The sequence below is a fragment of the Indicator indicator genome, chromosome 16 (genome assembly GCF_027791375.1).
Source record: "Indicator indicator isolate 239-I01 chromosome 16, UM_Iind_1.1, whole genome shotgun sequence".
In the NCBI taxonomy this organism is placed as follows: Eukaryota; Metazoa; Chordata; class Aves; order Piciformes; family Indicatoridae; genus Indicator; species Indicator indicator.
Window position 1 is genome coordinate 12,483,501 of NC_072025.1, and position 23,896 is coordinate 12,507,396.

Here is a 23,896-nt window from a genome sequence, read left to right on the forward strand (position 1 = left end):
TAATGCCATGCTTGCAGCTTGATATCTGAGGTTTCTTGTAACGGGTAAGGGGAGACTTTATAAATGGTACATAATGGGAGTTCTCAGTTATGTCTAAAGTGTGCTAGAAGGCAGAGAGCCTGATTTTGCAACAGTATTACTCTAGTTTTGCTCTAATTTAGCTTTACTTATTGCACTGGAATAACAATGAAGAAATGCAGTGTGGAATTAGGCCCAGACTACAAACAAACAAACAAACATATATATTAATGGTTGGCCTGTGTGTCATGCCAAATGTAGCCAAAAATCAGCAGGGTTTTCCTTGGAGGAGTCTGGAGGGCCAGTGAAGCAGTCCCAGTCCCAGATGCATGTAAATATCTTCTGAGTAGCTTCCTCAGGACCTTGGTTAACCCTAAACTTGCCTCCAGACTGCATAGAGGGGGAAGAGTGGCTCAATTTTAGGAGCAGTAAAGGCATTGTCAGGAACTCAGGAATAAGAGAGTGGGTCTCATGGTTAACAGGGCCAGCAGCCTCACTCAAGAGCTCTGGAAACACACTTATACTCAATAAAGCTTTTCATCTCACAAGAACTGCAAGCTGTCCAAATTCTATGTTGCTAATCTGAATAAGAAGCCGGAGTTTGTCTCTCAAGAAATCATTTATGTAAAACTGGTTCATTACTGATGCTAAAACTGAAGAAATGGATTAAGGAAACAAAGGGTACGATACCCCATCTCTGATGCTGTGTCTTGTATCAATACATGGCAGCATTGCAGATAATCTTTCTAGGAATCAGTTTAAAACAGAAAAGAACAGAACCTTAGGTGATCTTCAGATCCTGTAATATAGATCTATATCTGTATTGTTTTGTTGACATAAATGCATGAGTGGGAACCCAATTTAGATTAATGTAAATGCTAGTTTTTATCAAAGCAAATTAGGCTGAATCAGAATGCTACATTAGACATGTTACTGAGCATGTCACACTTGTCTACATCTTTTAGGAAATAGGAAAAAATATCAAGGCTCGGTTGAATAGGTTTCATTTAAGCTGAACAGCAATATTAGCAGATTTTAATTGCCTTTCAGAATTTTTGTCTTTATATTTCAGTCAAGAATAAATTGACTACGTATGGCTCAGGGTCTTTGAGAGCCAGGTTTACCTTTGTCCTTGAATCTATTGAGCAAAGGCAGAAACCTTGGGTATTTTGTCCCCTCTTAGTCTTTATTGGATCTGTTAACTGACTACAAACAACAAAAAATGTAGCTGTATGGGGCTGGATTCCCACTTCATTTACACTGAAGTAAACCCTACATATTCTGTGTTTGGAGGAATTACTCTAAATTTTCACTATTGCTAACCAGGTCAGAATCCAATGCATGGACTATAAATTTTGTTTTATGCTCTAAATGGTTGTGCTTGTTAAGAAGATCTGCCCAGTCAGCAATTTATGTAATGTGTACCAATGTTAAGTTTGTAACAAAATGGTACTGTCTGCAGGAAGATGTGAAAAGTGCTGTTAAGTGTTTAGGAGAAAGCAGGTAGAGAATGGGAAGCTAAGTCTTAAATTCCTTACCTAGGTAGATGTTCACTGAGAAGCAAGTGGGTTAAGGACCATGAATTGGGTTAGTGTTCATACATTTCAGAAAATTATAAAGATTGTTATAAACAAAAATGTGAATGGTAAAAAGCTATAGCTCCAGAACATGAAGACTTTCTTACCCAAAAATGTTAGCCACAGTCACAAAGCCCCTCTCTGCTCACACAGAGGCATGACCTGGCTGGCCTAGGTCCTGGACCTTGTCATGCCAGTGTGTACTGAATGGGTTATTTCCTAGCTTTCAGCATCCAAGAGGATTTGGCAAAGGTTTTTGAGAAAGAGTATTTATCGTGTAGAATTCTAATTTCTGTTGTTGATAGATTCTGGATCAGTTAAAGTTTAAGGTATAATACAAGTCTATGAGCTTTCATTTTCTAGGGTGATAAATCTATGCTTAACCCATCAGATTAAAAAAAAAGGATATGTTTTCCCTTGTAAAATATATCCTTTTTCTTTTTTTTCCTTAGACTAGTCAAAATCCAGTCTGTGTTAATAGTCCTACAACTCCTAGCATATCTCTATAATCAAGACTGCTAAACCTTCCTGTGATGAGTCAATTCATGCTGATTTATATAATTTACCTAGTATATGTAGAAAACATGTATATATTTTAAAATTATATAAAACACTTTTTCTGATGTCTTAAAATACTGATCTAAGTAAAAAGAATAATTTTGCTGTTTGCAGTCCATTAGGACCAGAGATAAAGTCCTGTGTCTAACCATTGTAGTTATCCATGTCACACATGACAATTAGAGCCTTAAGGCTGAAGTCTGTTTGAAGAGGCAGTTTTTTAGTGTTGCAGAAATTCTCTTCCTGTCTGCTTTCTTTTGTCAGCACAGTAGCAGTTTATTTCTGCAATCCATTCAGCAAAAGTTTGTCACTTCTTTGTTTACATCAGTTGCAGGAAAATAACATGCAAACTCTAAACTACAAAAGGGGGAAGGGTAGCAAAACAGAAATGCCACCAGCTGCCCTTTGCAGAGGGATCCCATTAGGGGGTTAGGGCTGTGCATGGCAAATACATGCCCGGCCAAAGAGTCATCCACACAGCCCCATCTGTGGCAGAAAGAATGTGATAGAGCAGTTGTAGATTGTGGAGGAGGATTTCAGGCAAGTGCTTCTGCTCTCCAGGATGCCAGCAGCTCCCTGGCCAGGCTTTCTCATGAGTGGGTAATGGTGCAGCAGCCCATAGTCCTGGCTCTGGTGAGAGTTACCTTAGGCTGCACAGGGATCTGCTTTAGAACATCCCACAAAAGCTTCATAAAAGTAGTGATTTAAGAATATCAGCCAGCAGAAGGAATGTGTTTTCCTCTCTGTAGCAGGAATATTGCATGAGATTTAATAGGCAATAGTTTTTTTGGGGGCTGACTCTGCCCTTTTTAGGAGGTTTGCTCTCCTCTCTAATTGGTAATGGTTAAGAGAGGCATTCTGGAGAAAGCCAAGATACGAGACCTCTAGCAAATAGGAGACCTGTGGGTTGCTTTGATCTGTCCCACATGCCAACCAGGCAGTTTATCACCATAGGCAGCATGTGGATCAAGCTGGCTTTCTTTCCACCCTTTATTGCTTTCTGCATTTATTCATTGAACGAGACCATTTAAAGTTTTTCTAGCTGTAGGAAGTTAAACAAAAACAACCCAGCAACCATGAACAGACCATTCCTGCAGATTCTGTTCTGGTAAAATGTGAAGAATGACTCATAGCAAGAAGTACTTTACCAGGTTATATCAGGTCAGCATTGCATTTGTTGTACTTTAATCAGATCAGTCACAGTTGTTTGGGTCCTTCTTTATAAAGCTTATTTCTGTTGTTCTTACTTACTGAACAGTTGCTTTTCTCCAGACCCTGGAAACATGAAGTATTTCTATTGGCAATTTCTATGTGTACAACTCAGCTTCAACAAGATGCAGATCGTTTCTAGCGAGTGTTAAGCTACACATAGTCAGTAGAAGACTTCCCCATAGACAGTTATCATATCTGAGGCTAATGCTATTGCCTTGGGACAGATCTCACTTTGTGCCAGGGCCAGGCATGGTTGGACAGAACAGAAAGTACAGTGTTCAAATAAGAAAGGCAAATCTGGGGGAAAATAAGTGCTATCAGCAGTAGTTCAGCAGGTCAGAGAATGTAAAATGGCTGCAGTTGCTGTGTGTGAGCATTTAAAGTAGCCTGGAGCTGATTATCTGCTGTGTGTCTAAGCAGAGGGTGTAAAAGCTGCTGCAGTAAGTGAGCTGCTGTTTGCAATTAAAGCTAACTAGTAGTTGCTGACCTGCAGCCTGCTATTACAGGCATCTCTCACCCCCAGACCTAGAGGAACTGAGCTGAACCTGTTGTGATGAGCCAAAAAAGTTTGTATTTTCCAAAGACTGAGAGTTACTGTTGCAAACTATTCTAGTGACAGAAGTCTTTGAGACCATGAGCCCTCCGGCCAGCCTGCACTCTTGAAGTGGTTTAAGTATGGGGCTGCAACGAGAGCAGGCTATGCTGTCAGAAATGTGTGGTAGGACTCCTTCCGAACATCTATTTGATTTGGTCCAGGCTCCAAATTATAGGCTTGCCTCTGAGAGTGTTTGGCAAAGGAGAAGGGTTTTTCAAAAGACTTCCATGCATAGTGAGGGTGCTCAAGGTGTCCTGGACTTGGGTCTCACCACACTCCTATGTGCTGTACTCTTATCAGGATCAGTTCCAGGAATTTACAATGAATTCTATCCCTGTCTTACAGGTTTGTGCCTGCCTGCAAGGCTGTCACATGAGTAAGTCATGTCTGTAAATCCAAAAATGTACTTGGATTTTTGTTTTTCAATAGGAAGGACACTTCAAGAAAGAAGTAGCAAAAGGTGTGAATGAATAAGGATGTGTTTGTGCAATTACAAGTGCTATCTTTGGCTAAGCTTGCAGCATTAGAGGTGTTTTTAAAGCTCATTTAGTTTATTGATAGTTGAGAGTTTTTGCTAATCCTTGCTGAAGCCTTGATTTTTGACACAGTACTCAATCAGCATCTTACTTCTCAGTCCTACCATCAGCACACAAAATGTTGAAATGGTTAATCAAGTTGTTTGAGCAGATTTCAACAGGATTAAGAATTAACTGGCATTCACTACAATTTTCCAGCTGAGATGCAGACCAGGGTTTTTCTTCTACTCAGGATAGCAAGTTAACGTGTAACAAGACAGTTTATCTCATTTGGGCAACGCTTTAAACTTAAGCTTAAATGGTGCATAGACAGGTATTTTTAGTGTGGAAATGAGCACAGGTTTCTGGCAGAAAAGTGTTTTTCAGGTTCAGTCCTTTAAATGCTTTAATGACCATTCACAACTGTTTTAAGAAAAAGCATCTGAAAAAGAGTAACTGGCTATACTGGGTTTATCTCATTTTTTAAAATTCCTCTTGGACTGAGGCCAAGGGTATGCTGCCCTGGTAGATGGGGTTTTGCATACCCCTAAATGCCAGTGAAGTTCAGCTCTGGATCTGAACCTCACAACTCAGGCCCATCTCTTGGTATAACTGCAAACACTTGCTGCTTTGTGCTGGCAGCTGGAGTATACAAAATAAATGTTTCAAAATTTAATTTGAACTGTGGTTCTATTCAGATAAGTGACTATAAAAAGGCATCTCTTACTCAATAGATATGCTCCTTCCTTGTCCTTCAAACAGTTCTGCTGCTTTTACTGATTCGGAATAAAGAGTTACTACTGTCAGTGCTGCAAAACCAGTAACACCGGTGCAAAAAGCTGGATTGCTTCCTGCTATGTGCATTACCACCAAAAGTATTTGCTGTTTTTCTAGGGAAGATTTTGAATAATTGGCTGATGGACCACAAAGGAGATTAAAGCAGCTTGATTCTTCCAACTGAAGAGGGATTTCTGGTCTTGAAATTAGAAAAAATTGACTGGAGAGTATTTAAACTAAGCTGATCTGACCAGAAAGACCATCAGCTTTTAGACTCCCTCTTAAACAACACAAGCAGACACCACTGGTTCCTGCCTTGTTTTTGCAGGCACGATGTTGCAATTTTTCCTTGTCTTGTTTCTTGTTCATTTAATGTTGCAGTGATGATTTCCAAGTTGATAATATAAATAAAATCACACATGAGAAACTCTGAGGGCTGAGCAATGAAGCAGTAAGGGTGTAGAAAAAAAGAAGAGTGTAATTCTAAAAGATTTTTCTGCAGGATGTGCTGATGATTCTAGGAAAAATTCTAGGCTGCAAAGCAATAAATCTGATCATCGAGTGTGGTTTTTAACTTCAAAAAAAGAGCAATGTAAAAATGCTGTCTTTGTGCTCAACAGATCTTTTCTTTGTACGTATGAATCCAGAGATATCTTCGATATACTGCGTTGCCAAAAGTAATTTTTTTCTGCCTTTTTTACTCCAGTTACTTTTGAAGTTTGTGTAATTCCAAGAACCATTGGTTTCTGTTTCCTGTTTTGAATCAGGGGCATTGTTATTCCTGCTTTTTTAGTTTCCATGTGAGACCAAAGGTGAAAAATATGTAAGCACATGAAAGTGGAGATACTCACTTGGTGGGAATTCCCAAAGAACCTAGCCTGTGTAATCCTGTTAGAATCTTCCTCTGTATTTATATGTTAAGCTACTTCAGAAAGTCTGTCTCATACCAATTGAAGAATTTGTGTTCAAGCTTGATTAATCATTAATTGTATCAAAGAGAAACAGCTGCAATAAACAGCATTTCTGGTCATTGACCTCCACTCCTTGAAGTGGCACAAGGAAATGCATCCTAAGCTAAATTGTTTGCCTGTGTTACTTGAATGGAATCTAATGTGAGAATCACTGGTGTGCAGAAAGCATGGCATATGACAGCATTTTTGATATGTGCATCAGCAAGTACAAATATCTGAGTTCTGAGACCTTTCCTGGAGGGGCTGGACAGAAGGGCGGGAATGCAGCAGAAAGCTCTTGGAGAAATGAAATTAGTGTATTTCTGTAATAGTCTTGAGCAGTTGTTAAATTTGAAATTCTAAGAGCAAGTTACGTACTTTTGCCTTTCATCTGGAGATTTAATGCTTTTGTTTTGTACTTTAGAAAAAGCAATTTATAAATACTTCCATGTTTTGCAGAACAGCCAGAGTGATACAGAGGGTACAGAAAAATAACAATCTGTCTACCAAATGTTCATGACTTATCCATTATTTTATGTTTAAAATAACAACTAAAAAATTACTTGTTGATTTCTAACTGTACTAATGCAGCTTAGCATATAAATTTACAAAAGCAAAATAAGACCTTCCTGAAGATGCAGCCTCATAATGATAACAATATATCTGTAAGACAGTGGTAAATAAGAAATGTCTTATCTAGCAGAACTAATTTTTTTCTTCTCTAGGTGGATTTGTATTAACAAGATCCCTTCTTATTTCTTCTAGGCACCAGTAACAGATGTGCAGTTTGGCCCTATGAGACTTCATCAAAATCAACTTCAGGTAATACAAAAGTTCAAACTGAAGTCTTAATTTCTAAACATCACAGATATTTGCCTAAAATGTATGAGTGAAATTTTTGGGGTATAGAGATCCTCATAGACCTTTTTTGTCAAGTAATAATGTGCACCTAACAGATTTTTATCATGACGTTCTATGTGACATCCTAGAAATCTTGCCTGTTTTCTCAGTTATCTGTCATTATTTATGCTATCAGTGAGCTTGCAATCAGTTTAGTGTGTGTCTTGTTTTGTACTTTACTAGTAGTTAATCCTTAATCAAAGCCTCATCAAAATGATACTAAGGCAAATGTCCTGTCAAGGTCCATTACACCAGCGTTATCACTGTTACCAGACTTGCAATATCATCACAAAAGATATGAAGTTAGCTTGGCAAAGCATGTATTTTTTTAATTTTTTTGTCAACTGGTATTAATGAATCCTCCTTTATCCCTTTATTAATAAAGGTTGTATGTCAGTTGTCCCCTTATTATGTCTTATTTTGACTTCCTCTAAAAATTCTTCCGTATCCCAAGGTGTACAAAAACATTAGTAATCCAAGATGTTCCTCAGTCAGTAATTACGAAAATCCTGAGTGAAAGTAATCTGAAACTGCAGTTCAACATCTTCCTGAGCTGTTTGTCAGAACAGACAGTAATATCAAGTACCTGATCTTAGGACAGTCTCAAGTAGCTGTTCCTCTACTATAAATTAGAAGCATTCCTTGAATATTTCTGATTCCTTTGTTGGTACTAATGATTTTATCACTTTTGTTCAGTCATAGGCCACCTTCAAATTCCTCCATTTTATGGTTATAATTTGGCTGGCATGACATTTGTGCCAGAATCAATCACACAGCTCAAATCTGCTGATTTTCTGTGCTGCTGTTGAAAAGCATTCTTCCATTCTTAGAGTCTTATAAATTAACTTCACTAAATATAGCCCAAACTATGACATGTTTTTGCAAACAGTTTTGCAGGTTGCTATAAAAGGAATCTCAGCTAAATGAGAACAAAGTCCTTCATTCTTACAAAAATATGCACTACATGGAAATACTAAGATTTACTGGTAGACATTCCACTAGCCTAGTCCAAAGTGCAGCCGGCACTGGAATATATAAAATTGCCCAGAAGATAAATGGCAGCGGGAAGTGGTGCAAGTCACATATGGGCCACATTATTGTCTGGCCAAAGCATATATCTAAGTGTGGTTTGATTAAATTAGAAAGATTGGTGTCTCAGACAATAGAGCAAATGCTGGTTTAGTTATCCATCTTTCCCAAAATACTGCATATACTGAGTCACCCACAAACTCAGTACTAACATAGATCTATAGTCTGCCATTCTGTGTATTCTTTCAGGCAAAAGAAGTTTTCTTCTACAGAATATTATCCTGATGCAAAGCACAATAGTATCAGTCAGTGTCTTCATTAACAGATTTTATTTGTCTTCTGTACCATATTCAATCCTAGAATTTAAAACACAGAGAAGGAATTGGGCTTATCATACTTTGTGTATATAGGCATCAAATTGATTTTTAAAAGGCTCAGAGATTAATGCAATTACACAGCAAGTTAGGGTAGAGAAAATACTTTCTCATAGATCTGGCAGCCATTTCTGGATTCCAACCATAGTAATCTCCTCCTCTAATGTAAATCCCATGGCAAGCTTTGCACAAGAGTCACATTGGGATGTACTCCTTATACAGGGGTACTGCTTATGATTTAAGTCTTTCACATCTTCATCTTGACCAGCCTGTCTGTAGTTTCCAGAAATCCCACAGGCTGCATCCAGTACTTTGGGGAAGAAGACTAGGCTCACTGTTATTTCATGTACACTGTCTGAAATTTAGGCCTCTAGTCTCAACTGATTGCCCAAGCTCTCTTTGTAATTTATGATGAGTCACTTCATCCTGTGTGGATATAAATGACTCTTGCACACTGATTTATCCACTTGAAGCACCTCTCTCTGCAGACAATTATAAAAACCAATAGTCTGTAGAGACCACTTCTGTTAAAAACAATGAAATAAACCTTGGAAGACTTGTTTGTAGTGATTCACTGTCTGTCTTTAACCTAGGTACTTTTAGTGTTTGCCAAAGAAGATAACCAGAGTAACGGGTTCTGCTGGGCGTGCGAGAAAGCTGGATTTCGATGTAATATTGCCCGGACACCCGAGTCTGCACTAGAATGTTTTCTTGATAAACACCATGACATTATCATTATTGACCATAGACATTCCAGATACTTTGATGCAGAAGCATTATGCAGGTAAGTTTAATTAATGTTTAACTATATAGTTAACTCATTAACAAAGTTTTCTGCTTTTATATGACCTTTTTAGAAATCTACCGAATGTTGATTGTTTTATTTTTTTGGACAGATGTCCATGAGCGGCATTAAATAATGTTACCTCAGAGCTTTACATCTGATAGCTGCAGCACTTTTGCTTTTGTGATAGGATGTCTGAAGCTCAATCTGATTTGCAGCCACTGCATGCAAATTTCTTCCCATACTGAACTGTTTTGTTTGTTGGGTTTTGGTTGTGGTTTTTTTTTCCTTTCTTTTTTTCCTCAAATACTTGGTTCCTTGTTTGCACATTAAATTAACTGCAAAGCTCGCATGAGCCACCAAGCAATTTAGTGAGTACATTCACTTCCTTAGTGTTCTGAATTTTTTGAAATGTAATTTGCTGTTGAGTAACTCCAGATGCAAACAGGCGGTGTTTTGTGTGCACATTTCCATACCTACAACATTTGAAAAATCTGTTATGAAGAACAGAGTTGCAAACTGATTCCAAAAATACTTTCACAAACTGCTGTAAAGCATGAAAAATGGGGAAAAGGATTTGCCTTTCTGAGTCTCTCCAGAGACTTGACAGACAGCGGTGCCTTGCTTCAGTGACTTTCCAGTGAAATATCCCTTGGGAATGTGTCTAGACTAAGTAATAGTCTGTGGGGTAGGGGGTGGCAGGGTCAGATTATGTACCCTGGGTGTCTGTGCTGGGTTCAGGGCAGTGGGACAAAGGCTACTCTCCTTGCTAAACTAACTAGATAAGATCTTTGTCAGACAAAGACTAGATACCAGCTCTGTTCCCCGTGTTACATTTTTACCATTCTGCCCCAGAATAAGGTAATGATCCTTAGTGAAGCCAAGTCCTTCAAACAAGTCCATTACATGCCATTTCAGAGTAGAGAATGTTTGCTGTTTCCCTACTTAGAGTATTTGAGGTTTAGACTAATTGTTATTCCTTGTGTCTTTCTTTTAATGGAGTCTCAGACACTGCTAAATTTATTCTCCTTAATCGTCCAGCAAGCTTGGGATTTGATTTCGCTTTTTGTTGCTAAACCCTTTAAAAAAGACGTTTTAAGAAAAGTAATGTGTGAAGATTCTGTAAAGTCGTGTTTTCTGAAATGTGAACTTAAAAAACCTGTTTAACAATCTTGCTTTTTATTTAAAGGTCTATCAGAACAACAAAACCCTCTGAAAATACAGTAATTATTGGTGTAGTAAGAAGGTAAATACTCATATATTTACTTTCATGTGATCAAGAAAATGTAAATCTTAACTTTGGAAAAGTAAATAGTACATTAGAAAGCTTGAATTAGAACTTCTTGTTTTGCTAGCAATAAGGTGTTATACTATATAAGAGTTTTCACCATCCCTGACCACAGGTTTGATTCCTAGTTTTCACTAGAGAAACCCAACTGTGATATTTTTTTCCTTGTTTTTGGGTGTTTTTTTCCCTTCTCTTTTTCTCTTTTTCCCTTCTTCTTTTTCTCTTCTCATCACTGTTTTCCACTACCATCTCTAGGGAACAAAAAAACTCTAATTAAAATTTTCAGTGGATTCTATTGTGAATATAATCTTTAATGTCTTTACGCAAGGAAGTCTTCTGACTTATGGTGACTGTCAGAATTTCTCTCATTGAACTAATGCTAAAGAAAAAAGGGATCAAAAAAAGGAGTGAAAAAGTAAATAGTAACTCAGGAGCTTCTTCATGTACATCAGAGAGAAAGACACCTATGGTTCTGTAGGCCAGCAGTTCCTTTCAAAAGTGGAGGGATCTTGGAATCTGGGCTTGATGACCACAGTTAGGAAATTGCTCAAAAGAAGTTTTTCTCTGTAACTCTTTTTTTTTTTTCCCAAAATGTTCACATTGTGGGTTGGAACATGATAATAGCCCCCTATGGTGACAACATCTCAGAAGCTTAGATTTTTCAAACTTTTCAGATGTACTTAGGGCTAATCCAGCACCTGCTGGCAGCCTACAAGAAGGCTGTCAAGGGACTGTTTACAATGGCCTGTAGAGACAGGACAAAAGGCAATGGTTTCAAATTAGAGTAGATTTAGGTTGGATGTTATGGACAAGTTTTTTACCATAAGGGTAGTGGAACACTGGTGCAGGTTGACCAGGAAGGTAGTTGAGGCCCCATTCCTGGAGATATTCAAGGTCAGGCTTGACAGAGCTGTGGGCAACCTTGATCTAATAGAGAATGTCCCTGCTCACTGCATGGGGGTTGGGCTAGATAACATTTGGAGGTCCCTTCCAAACCAAACTATTACATGATTCTATGGCTGCTGGAATCTTCAGCGGTGAGTTTGCTTTCCAGAGAGACTGAGCTGACTATGTCAGGTTTCCACGTGCTAATCACAAGCATTCTTGAGTTGCCATTTAGGATTTTGCAGAGAACTTTCACACGTTTCCTTTCTTGCTGCAAGAAGCTTATTTGTGAAAGAGCCAATAGCTTATGGAGTCTTCTCCTTCATTTACCTGCAGTTCAGTTTGTTGTTTGGGGTTTGTTGGATGTTTTTGCCTCCTGCAGAATTCCTGTCCTTTTTCTTTGTTCTCCAGGGAGGCAGCATTATGGGATAGCTGGCATGAGATTTTTCTGACGGCTGCCCTTCTCTCTCTGCTCAACCCTGGGCAAACTCTGTACTTTAGTAGGCATCCTTCTTGTCATGCATAAGAACCAAGTGCATAGAAAACAAAAATAAGAGGTGCCATGAGACTCAAAATTGCACACATAAAAAAAAAGTTATACTGTGCCCTCTGCTAAATTTGACCAGCTCCATCTGGTCATTTACAGAAACTTAACATAATGGCCTTTCTTCCAGACTCCAGCCATCCATTCACATGTGCTGGAGTGTCTTTTTATAGTTTGTGTAGCCATTTAAAAAAAAAAAATTACTCAGATTTTAGGAGTGTGTTATCCTCAAATGACAGAAGACACAGTGTAGGCAACACTAAAAAAATCCATCTTCATTCAGGCATTTTGAGCTGCCCACCTAAAATTTAGTACACTCAGGTAACAAGTAATTTCATAAACCTTTGGCCATGTAGACTTTCAAGTGCATCTTTGACTAGGGGCAGCCTAAGCAACAAATAATCCAGTACTGAACAAAGAAGGACTAGTCCAACCATCCAACTAATTTGTTTGTTTTCTTGAAGTATTAGGTTTTTGTGATGCAAGCAGCTCATTACATTCTAAGAGGAAAATAACATTTTGGCTTATCTGTGTAAAAGATGAAAGCTTATAAAAAACAAAAAATATTTGATTCATGATCCTATAGGGATCTAGCCATATTAGCCTTTAGTGTGACATCTGAGGTACAGGTATGTCAATGACTTGAGAAATTTGATCTCAGCTGATTCCAGAAATAATCTGTGAATTTACCATCCTTCTCTAAAAGGCATGCTGATCGTGAAGAGTCATCAATATTGCCCCTCATCTCTGCTGGCTTCACACGGGTATGTATGTTTTACACTCCATGTTTCAAAATCATCATGCAAGAAACTATCCAGAATCTTGGGTGTCAGTGACTATTTGTGTCAGTAATTCAGCCTGTAAATTTATTCATGCTGCTTGTTCTTACATATATATATATATATATATATGTATGTGTGTGTGTGTATACACATATATAATTTCTGAATTACCATACACCAGTGGAAATAGAATAATGCTGATTAAGTAGGTGGATATTCTCAGGAATAGAATAAGAAGTGGTGCTGAGACTTATCTACTTTATCAGTTTATTTCAGAGCAAGTATATGATGCTCTGCTGGAAAGGTTAACACTGACAAAATTGACTTGAAGAGACTATAGCAGAGCCAGAGAGCAGCTGGCAATGAGCAACAGAATGTGCCGTAAGAAATCTCTTCTGTCAAATGCCAGTTGACATCTGCAAACAGGCTTCAAACACTGTGAAGTGCTATTACGTATTGTCTGGAGGCACCTGAAAAGTTTCACATTGACTCTGGTCCTTGGCAACTATTCCAATTAAGCAAAGAAGATGCTTATTAGTGTGTCACCGAAGTGGATTCCTCACTGCATTAATCTGACAATGGAACAAAAACGTGCATAATGCACAACGTGATTCAGAGTATTTGACTGCATGCTCACCAGATTTTTTTGCACTTACTTACTTATTTGTAGTAAGATCTTAACACAGGAAGTGCTCAAAAAGCTAGCCTGACAATATCTGTACTTACATGTGCAGAGTCATTCCAGTGGGCACATCAGTAATCCAACACAGGTTCCGAGTTATTTACGGATCAGAGCTTTGAGGATAGGACTAACAGCAAGGTGTAGAAACTTCTTTAGCAGCCTTGATGGTGGCTTACCATTTATAGTCAATCCTTGCTCCCAAACTATCAATGTATGTATGTGGCAATTTACCATGAATAAAGATTTAACATTCAGGCTTGTACCTGGTAAATATGAGATGTTTTAAAAAATCAAAGATACTGAGGTCATTACTGTACAAACTCCAAAATGAATAATTACATCCAATTGCAGGTATATTGCCAGGAAGTTTTGCTTGCTTCTATGTGTACAGTTTAGGGGTATAGCAACTGGAAATTCCAGTTAGCAATTGGAAACTCTTAATAATCTCAAATTTTGATGACTTGATACACAACATGATTTTTTTCTCTGTTATTCTAAATAAGTATCATGGAATTGCACAACTTCATTCAAAGTAGATAATTTTATATATTGATCATGCTGACAATCACAGAGGACCTGTCACCTTTTCAAAATGCAGTAACCTGAAGAATTTTACTAGTCCCAAAAAATAAACTTCTCATGTTGCTTATTTTACAACATGTTCTTTTCTGGCAAATATACTCCATTTCTGTTCTTTATCAAAGCTTCATACCCTTGAGCATGGTAAATGTGCATTAATGAAATATTTTCAAACTTTTATTTGCAGAGATATGTAGAAAATTCTAATATAATGGCCTGTTACAATGAGTTGATTCAGCTGGAATTTGGAGAGGTGCAGGCACAGTTCAAACTAAGGTAACGTTACCAAAAGCATTATCCCCAAAAAATTGCCAGTTCAGCCACATCCTTAAAAAAGTATTTATGTTACTGTATTGCAGCTACATATTGAATGTCAGTTAATTGAAGAAAATATGTTAACCATTAAAGTTTATCCAGTATGCAGTTGCAATATCTTTTTGTCATATATAATAAGTTATGTAGATTAAATTTAATAAAATACTTTTTTTTCCTCCAGAGCATGTAATTCATTATTTACAGCATTAGAGAAAAGTCAAGAAGCCATTGAGATCACAAGTGAAGACCATGTAATACAGGTTTGTTCCAGTTATTTTTATATCTCATTTCATCCATGGTTACATTTACTCTTTCTTACAGTACAGGAGTCTAACCTGACTTAATGCTCCTAAAAAGATTGGAGTGGGTTTAGCTAGAGAATAGATTTTTTTTTTCCATTTAAAGTATCTTGCATAAATCAAGTTAATTTTAAGGGAGATTGTTTCTACTTAATGAATAAGGATTTAATGTCCCCTTTCTGTTTTTTTTTTTATGTTTCTTTGATATCATGAATTAAAGCAGCCATTGGCTTGCATGCATTCTTTCACCCAAAATAAAAAAAAATTGTATGTTAATTTGATGCTCTTGAAAAGCAAATCTAATGGATGTTCTATTTACATAAAGGTAGTACACTTTTTCTCTTGAATCTAATACTATTTGATGGACTGGAATTCTTGGTCCAACTGGTTTTTAGTGTAATCTTACCTTAAAAATTTCTTTTAAAAGGGGAAGAGAAATTGTGCTTAGGTTTGCAGTCTTGAAAAATATCACCCTTATAGAGGAGTTAGTTCCATCCCTAGCTGTGAAGGCTATGAGGAGCAATTTTATTATCAGTAGAGCTTGAGTCTGAGCTTCTGGGAGTTACAGCATCCATATAAGTTGTACCCTCTTGAGGCAAATCTTGACAACAGCAGTTTCATTGAAGGATGTGCCTTCTTCATCCCTTTTACAAAAATCACAGAACACATCCTGAAGTTGTTTTGAACACGTTTATTCAGACCACATTTTGTCCCTCTGCTGACAGCCCTGTAATACAAGAGAACCAACATGCAAGTGCCCCAGAGCTCTGGCAGGCAGGGCTTCCCCAAAAGTTCCTTTTGAAAGGAGCCTTTAGGGGGAACTTTTAGGAGCAGAAAGCATCCAGTGACACCCTTTTCATTTCTCTTGAATTGAAGCACTGTGAGGCATTCAGAGGCTGTTATGACAGGGCCTGTGTTGTAACTCAGCTAGTGAGAGGGCCGTGAAGATGTGGGCTATGGGTACCAGTCGTCAGTGTTGTTGGGCAAGGGCCACAAAACTGCAGCAAAGTGCAACATTCAGTTCAGAGGGAAATTCACTTGATGAGATTACACTTCTTGCAGTCTGCTTGCTGGGCTTTGCCTGGACAGGGAGATAGTGATGGTTTGTCCTTACACACAATAAGATACTGATTTTGTCAATAAATAAGGTTAATATTCCTGTAGTAACCCACCATCTAATTTGAGAGTTTTAGGAACACTGAGGTAGATTTGAGGTTTTTGGGTTTGAGAACTGACAGCTCATTTTTCAGGAATTCATGTTGTCTGTCTAAACTTTGTGGATATGCAATATTCAGCAATTTCCATAATTTCCCTCTCTTTGCTCACATGCGCATCCTCTGCACAACTCATCTAGCATGCTCCAAAAAGAAAAAAATGTAGGCATCTCTCTCAGGAGCAGTCCATGCAGACATTTTTTTCAGGCTGGGAAAGAAATCCCTTGGTTAAGCAAACAGAAAAAAGGGGATTCTGTAGTGTTTTAAGCATGCTGTTGAATGGTTTCTTGTTTGTTTTTATTTCACAGTATGTCAATCCTGCTTTTGAAACAATGATGGGCTATCAAATAGGTGAACTAATAGGAAAGGAATTAACAGAAGTGCCTATAAATGAAAAAAAAGCTGATTTCCTAGATACTATCAATTCCTGCATAAAGATAGGAAAGGTGAGTATCATTTACCATTTGCTGCCTGTAAAAGCTACTGCTGTGCAGGGGTGATATGATGTACCTTGCAGCTTCACAGACATTTGCAGCTCAAATGCAGGGATTTGCATCAGGGATTTGCAGCTCAACTCAAGTGACTTAAACAAGAAGAGGAAGTAAAAAAGTGCTCACTTTTTAAGGGTTTCTTTCTCTTTTCTTGTTAGGGAGAGGAGGGAGAGATGTTGGGGAGATGTAACATCTCTCTTGATAGGGAGAGGTGTTATGTCTTACAAACATAAGTGGCGTGCTATGTTTCTTTACAATATATGCTGTAGGTAGCAAAAATTATGGGAGTACCAAAGAGAAGTGGGGTGAATTCACATGTTATCCAGTCTGATGTAAACTAGAAAAGAACTATGTTGAAGCATTTCATCATGAAATGTGGAAACTGATTTCCAAGTTTGGAACGTAAAAATGCAGAAGAGACAATTGCTGTATCACTTGAGAGCAGTAGGCAATGTCAGCTGCCCGTGTCTTTTATTCTCTAGTGACATGGGAGATGCCTAATGGATTTCCATTAGAAATCTTTGTTGCATCAAGAAAGTGCATGAGGCATTGCAGCTGGCTTCAGGAGAAGCCATTACAGAGAGACGTTACTGTTTGTCTGGTAGCTCCATGATGTTCCTTTGGGATTATTATGGGTGTAGTGTGAGGATCCATCTAGGAACTTTCATTTACACTTTGACAAAAAGCTGTAAATGTTTCTGATGTTATTGAACATGTCAAAGTACCTTATAGCAAGAAGATCGTGGAGGTTACACGAAGAAATTTAGCAACTGGTGTGTTTGTAGACACTTCATGGCACATGCTCAGACCTGAGTCAGGATAGAGAGTTGGACTGTACTGACTGACTGTGGGGAAGCAGCATATTGTTGACACAGAGCTGGGAGATGCTAAAATGAATCCTGGCACTCTGTGTATCTAGGCAGTGATGCAAAAGCTCTGATGCAAAGCTATGATGAGTCATACTCTGTTAATCAGGGTACTAATGCAAGCATTCATTAACAAAAGCTGCACTCTGGCTGGGTGAAGATTGCATATGCATTTCAGCAAGAATGTATCAGTCATTTCTACACATATTGGTCTTTGGAAGAGATTCCAGCAATAATAGCTTGGATTATGGTGCTTCACACCTCTGTTGTCTGACAAAGTATTTCAGTAAATGTATGTAATGCAAAAGTGATGTTAGGATGGAGTTACAATTCAAATACATTAGATGTGTCAGGCTTTAAAGCCATAACATCAATTCTGAAGATATGAAGTGATCAAATTTTTAATGTTTTATTGTGCTGATAAAAATGTCTTTAATAACAGAAGTGTATTTTACTCTGAATAGTAGAAATCTAACCCTAATTCATCTCTTTCCATGCACTTCTCTTACTTCTGGCTCTAGAACTTCCATCTGTGAGGGCAAAGAAATACTACTTACATTAACCTGTTCTCAGGAGCAGCTTAATCTGGTTTAGGTGGATACATTCTGTTGACATAGGTTTTGTATTCCCTTTGGAACGTTTTATAGTATGTAATCTATGTAGCCTTACAGGTACATATTAATTGCAAATTAAATTCTTACAGGAAGTATTTGTGAGTAGAGGTTAACTGTGCAGAGCAACATTTGAAATACTGCTTTAGTTTGAAAACATTTGTGTCAAGATATTACAGCATTTTCAGAGGTGCCTAACTTGTGTCTGGATCATTTTGACATGGTCTGTTTGTTGTGCTTTCCTTATATCCTAAACTTAAAAGGCTGTTTCCCATTACAATAGGCTATATATTGGTGACTATAGGTTGTAGCAATGCCTCAAAAGTCAAACTGTGCACTGCTGTGATATTCTCCATCAACAGGACGGTCTTTCCTATTTGAACAAACATGTAATATAACAAAAATAATAGGAAGCAAATTTTCTGATCTTTAGAAAAAGGCAAGCTGTACAAAATTTACCTCTTGCCTTTAAATGCAATTTAGAAATATCAACTCTCGCAGCATTTCCCCTCTTGTGCTGATAAAAGACAGCAATGTGAGCAAGTTCAATATATCCAAGCAAAAGTTCATAGGCATTATATGCAGAAACTCTTAATTGCATGGTACATGGAGTTTCTTGGGTTTGCATGGTACATGGAGTTTCTTGGGTCAGGATGTTGTTTCTCTTAGCAAAAAACAAAAATCTCTGCAAGTTCATTTTTTGTTACTACAGCTGGCTGTAATTTGCTAGAAGGCCATGTTATTGAAAGACATTCTCACCCCTCCATACTTGAGAAGTTAAAGCACAAGTTGTACTTTCTTCAGCCTTCTGTTTCATGATTCAAGTTATGTCCATTAAGATGAAATGTGTGGTTCTGACTAGTATCTTGCTGCCTCTGATCTCTGCAGTTTGACACAAAGCTCTTTATCTTAGTGTTCTGCTTTTTCTGAAGTGAGATGAGCAGCTATCAATAAATCAGACAAGATACACAATTCCTCTCGCTCCTGGGGAATTCTTTGCAAGACAGCTGTCTTTACAGGGAGCGGGCACACTCTATGAGAAGGCAATGGCAATTCCTTCCTAACTCAGCCTTACTTTGGGGGAGATGTTTTTCCATGACATTTTGTGTTTATTTTGGTTTGCTTTGTTTTCTACAAGTAGCTTGCTGAACTTTGCAGTCAAGCGCAAGAAGTCCCAGTTTAAAAGGAAGGCTGGATTGGGGGATTACTTAGTACACATGTGTAGTGCTCAGTGGATGGATGCACGCCATGGCCTTCTTGATGAAGTTTGAAACCTCAGCATTGATTTTATTCTTTTTTTTTTTTTTAATGTTTAGGGTTTTTATCATGCATTGGATAACAGAACACCAGGCCACACAGAAATGCCTGAGCACTGTACTTGTGTGGCTGTAATGTAGACATAACGCTGAGCTTGACTGACAGCACATCTTGTGAAGTAGTTCTTTTCTGTTGGATTGCTGACAGAGGCTCTATGAGAGACCATATGGTGTTATTAAACTATGTTTAAGTGATGTCCCTGGGAGAAATGTACCTACCAGCAGGAGTTTGGCTGGGACCTCCAATTTCTCAAAATTGTGCTGACCTTTTCACTCACACATTTCCTACCACAGTTTCATAGGTTTTAGAAGTTCACAAGTTGAAAAAATGATCTGTTGACTAAGAACACCACATTAATGAATAACCTGTCTTGAAAAGGATGCACTTTCAGTGTGGGAATTACCTAATCTATGACTTTGCCTCTTTGTGCATATTCTGGTTTAACATATGAGTTAAAGATCAATTCCTCATCTCTGCCTTATCCCAGGTGTCAGGAAACTATTGATATGCATACTTTTAATTATGAGAGTATTGAATTTTGTGGTTTGCTTTATCTTCATTTGTATTCCTCAAACAGCTCACGAGATACTATGCTCACTGCTCAATTTGTCATGCACAATTCTTTTCTCAACAGATCCTTGAAAAAGCCTTTCATTTTTTTTCAGCCCTGCCTGTCACCACGCTGCTCTCTGTGGGCTGGAGTCTTTATTTGCTGGCTCCATCAACATAATATCTAACATAAGTACTTCATGAGGGTATTTTCAGATGTGTTTGTAAGACTGCTGAACTCAACAGCAAGACAGCAGTTGGCATGGATAGTCTGTATTAAGTGAAGATGCAGTATGGGATCAATTATTTATTAATCACTTGGTATTCTCTAGATGCCCTGCTCAAAATATGCATCTATTAAAAAAGATCAACAACAGCTATTCAAGGGATGGAACTGTGGCCAAGACTGTAAATCTTGTCAGCTATCAGGTTACAAAAGACTGGCTCTGTTGAATCGTTGCTAGCCTCTGTGCTACTGCCAGAAATGACAAGGAGAGAGGTCTTTGCCAGGCTCCCCCCCAGTGACCCCCAACACCACTGAGGTAGGATTGGGAGAAGAATACATGGTGCCAACTCCTAGAGGACTTCAGGTTTGGCCGCTACTACCAGGGCACTCACAGGCTGCCCCGCTGGAAGTTCTCAGTGCATTGGCAGCAACACAGTGACCTACAGGTTAGTTAGAGGGGAGAATTTCAAGGGTGACCACAGTTGAACCAGTCCTGACTGGCTTTGTATTGTAAGACAGCTTTTAATGAAAAAAGGTATGAAGCTACAGCTTCTTTTCCTGTTTTATCTGAACTTCCTCACACTTGAATTCCTTTTTTTAGGAATGGCAAGGAATGTACTATGCGAAAAAGAAAAATGGAGATAGTGTACAACAAAATGTGAAGATACTACCTGTTGTTGGACAGGGAGGGTAAGTATGGAGCCAAAGCCATGGTTTAGGGCTGAATTAAGGTTTAGTTTACAGTTCATCTGTTTTCAGCAGACATTGGATTATCCTGTTACTCTCTTTATATACTGTCTATATACATATATGCACACACACACTTTATATATACTGTTGACTGTATAAAGCAAACTTAAGCAAGGAAGGGAGCCTTAAATCTCTGCATTTAACTTGTGCAGAGAAAGTGAAATTCTCATAATTCTCCTCAAATAAGGAGCCAAAAATGCAGATGTGCTCACATGTGCTCATCTAGTCATGGCTGTTGCTAAGTGTCTTTATGTGATGAGGTCACTGTGTGCTTTGATCCTGGTTAAAATTCAAACATGTCTTAATTTTTGGGCAGCTTCCCTTGGTCCTGAAATAGAGCATTTGGAGCACATGGATAGATGTTAGTTGTTCCTGCCTTTATCATGAGCTGTTCCATATGATATTGGGAAAGAAACTGGATCGGATTGTATGCAGTAGTAGTTTCAAAGCCTTCTAAGGTAACACAAACATTCATTGGAAGCATGGCACATTATCTTCCAGACTTGGCTGAGACAGTTGGATAGAAGTATGTGTCTTCATGAAGGAAAGGCCAAATATAGCTTCTTCATGCAGTTACTTCCTAAAAAAAAAAAAAAATTGGTTTGTGTAGAGTTCATTCCTGGAAGTACTTAACATTCTCTATTGTCCATCAGCAGAATAAAAACATTTTTTCAGCCTAAGTTGCCAAACTTGTAAGACCAATACATATTGCATACATTGCTACCTATGGAACAGTCTAAGCCTGTTTGTAGCTGGCTTAGAAAGTTTCCTGATAATCAAGAGTGCTGCTTTAAGTTTGATTGCTATATCCCTAAATCCTGTAGAAGGTTTTGATTGTAGGACTGCGCTGCTGTGTGTTTCACATTTACATCATACCTTAAACATCCTACAGTAGCCCTGAAGAAGCTGGGGGAGGTGAGGCAGAGAGAAACGGGAAGAGACAATCGTTGCAAAAGATATTTCTGTTTTGTATTCCTTCTCATGTGCAGAACTGTGTTGGTTTTTTTTTCCATTCTCAGTTGAGCCTTCCTGTCAGAAGAGGGTTTGTTCTATATTAATTTGTTGCTCTTACCCATTTTGTGTATCAGCACTGAATTAGAATTGAGGTTTGCATGGAAATTAACACACTGTTTTTTGCCTACAGAAAGATTAGACACTATGTGTCAATTAGTAGAGTGTGCAATGACAACAATAAGGTAAGTGAAAATAGTGCTATGCTTGCTTTAGTTTGAGCCCTCAATATAATAATGGGAAGGTTCCAACTAACCGGATTTCTCATCCTAAATTGTAGGTGGAGAAGACATGTGAACGTGTTCAGGCTGAATCTCAGACAGGTATGAGACATCTCTTTTGTCCTGATAAGCAGAGACCATACTTGGGGAAAGAATAAAACCCATTGTTATGATCCAGTTGCACAGGACAGTCTGAACACTGCTATTTAGTTAGTGACAATCCAGGAATCCAGCTCAAAATGCCTGCCTCATTGTTTTAGAAGTGATATAAAGCAACCCACCCTTGAAAGTGCAGTAATAGGGAGCCCAAGTTGGTATTGTGGTATTGCAGGATTCACTGTCATGTTTCAGTTGTAGGTAGTGGATCCATGTGACAGAAAAGAGCTGGATGCTGCCTATTTGTCATGTTGCTGTGGCTGTTCTGTAGCTAGTGGAGTATTGGCATGTGGGTGGAAGTGAGGACGACCAACACTACCATTTACTCTCATCCCACATATTAACACTTCAATTAAGACATCCATGGTATCCATGCTGCAGGTCCTTGTTAATTGTAGCCTTGGTAGCTGTATCTGTTGGAGTCTACAAGGGGCCTAGGATACATTGCCTAGTTTGCTAGCATAGTCACCCAAGTGCACTGTGGGAGACTACTTTGTGGCAGGCAACTACAATTGTGTGACTGTGTCACGAGAGCAACTTTCCCTTCAGGCTGTTAGGTCGCTTCTGCAAAAATACTTAGGCATGTTCTGCCAGGGAGGACTGCTGGGTTCGTGCTGGCGTAATCGGGCAAGTTTCAAAGACAGCTTTCCTCGACTCTCACCTGCTATCAGCCTGTCTCTGAGTTTCAGTTCCTATGACATATAACTTAGGCACAACTCGATGTCATTGTACAATGTAATTTTCTCCACAGATATTCAGACTTGCAGACACAAAGACAGGAGGAAAGGATCACTAGATGTCAGATCCACAACCTCCCGAGGGAGTGATGGTATGTTAAACAAGTAGATCTTTTTAAATTTCTGTATCTATTCAGATTTTTATGTGCATACACACACACATACAAATACAGCTAAGTATGTGTGGGTGTATATGCACACATGAATAAAATAGCAAGTCATCAATTCATGAACAACATTGCATTTGTGAAATAGCCCTGTTTTCTTCTCTGAAACTACTTTAAGTCTGTTTTCAAACCAGTGGAGAATGGAAGGCTCTTGTCTACCATCCTGCATGGGAGACCTCATGAGATTCAACCCAGATACTTCCGCATACAAATAGCAAACTCTAAACCTAAGAAATTATTACATTTCTTGCCTCTCGATAAAAGTATGAAGATACTTTTTTTACAGATTTTGTTTTCTTTTCACTGTGTCATATTTTGTTTCATCAGATCATCCAAAACTTGATAGATAAGTCACATATTCAAAATTGTTACATGATTTTGTTAAAGCATACATCATTGCAGTCTTGGTAGCACACAGTAGTGAACTATGGAAGTAGGTCTGTGGCAGTGAGAATATAATCATGCTCCAGCATCACAAAAATAGCATTGATTCTTAAGAGCTGCTCAGCACAAAATGGACCTGTGTCTGCATTTATAGGTAGCACAACATTATTATCCACAGAAATCCCATCTTGGCTTTTTTTGTACAGAACCAAAATTGCTAGCTGATAGAAAACATGTGTTTTTCAATTTCCAATAAGTAATAGGCCAGAACCTCTGCTGTTTTAATTTGGCATAGCTATCTTCACTTCAGAGGAGATTCACTGATTCACCTCAGCTTGGAAGCTGACTCATTATGACTTGTCATGTTGCATCAGGCAGCAAAAGTAGATATATCCTATAATAACCTAAGTACAATAGTTACCTACCTGTGCCTGCCAGTTTATACACACACATCTGTATAGTCTTTTGACTGAGGTTTTTAATTGAAAATGGGTTAAAAATCAAAAGCCGTGATTTTCCCAGGCTGTTACAGC

General features: G+C 38.3%; 1 protein-coding gene across 2 annotated transcripts in view; it reads left to right on the forward strand.

Annotated features, from left to right (window-relative positions):
- The first annotated feature begins 6,985 nt into the window (after window positions 1-6,985).
- Window positions 6,986-23,896, forward strand: part of PDE8A (phosphodiesterase 8A) — a 33,713-nt gene continuing 16,802 nt past the window's right edge. Inside the window, exons 1-11 of one of the 2 annotated variants that reach the window (XM_054388222.1) lie at window positions 6,986-7,024; window positions 9,099-9,289; window positions 10,479-10,535; window positions 12,713-12,770; window positions 14,237-14,325; window positions 14,546-14,624; window positions 16,186-16,323; window positions 20,539-20,627; window positions 21,832-21,883; window positions 21,979-22,021; window positions 22,827-22,904. In XM_054388222.1, coding sequence (XP_054244197.1) covers window positions 6,998-7,024; window positions 9,099-9,289; window positions 10,479-10,535; window positions 12,713-12,770; window positions 14,237-14,325; window positions 14,546-14,624; window positions 16,186-16,323; window positions 20,539-20,627; window positions 21,832-21,883; window positions 21,979-22,021; window positions 22,827-22,904 — 901 coding nt within the window. In that variant the 5' untranslated portion in view covers window positions 6,986-6,997. The remainder of the gene's footprint in view (window positions 7,025-9,098; window positions 9,290-10,478; window positions 10,536-12,712; window positions 12,771-14,236; window positions 14,326-14,545; window positions 14,625-16,185; window positions 16,324-20,538; window positions 20,628-21,831; window positions 21,884-21,978; window positions 22,022-22,826; window positions 22,905-23,896) is intronic. The other variant, XM_054388223.1, reaches the window with a different exon arrangement.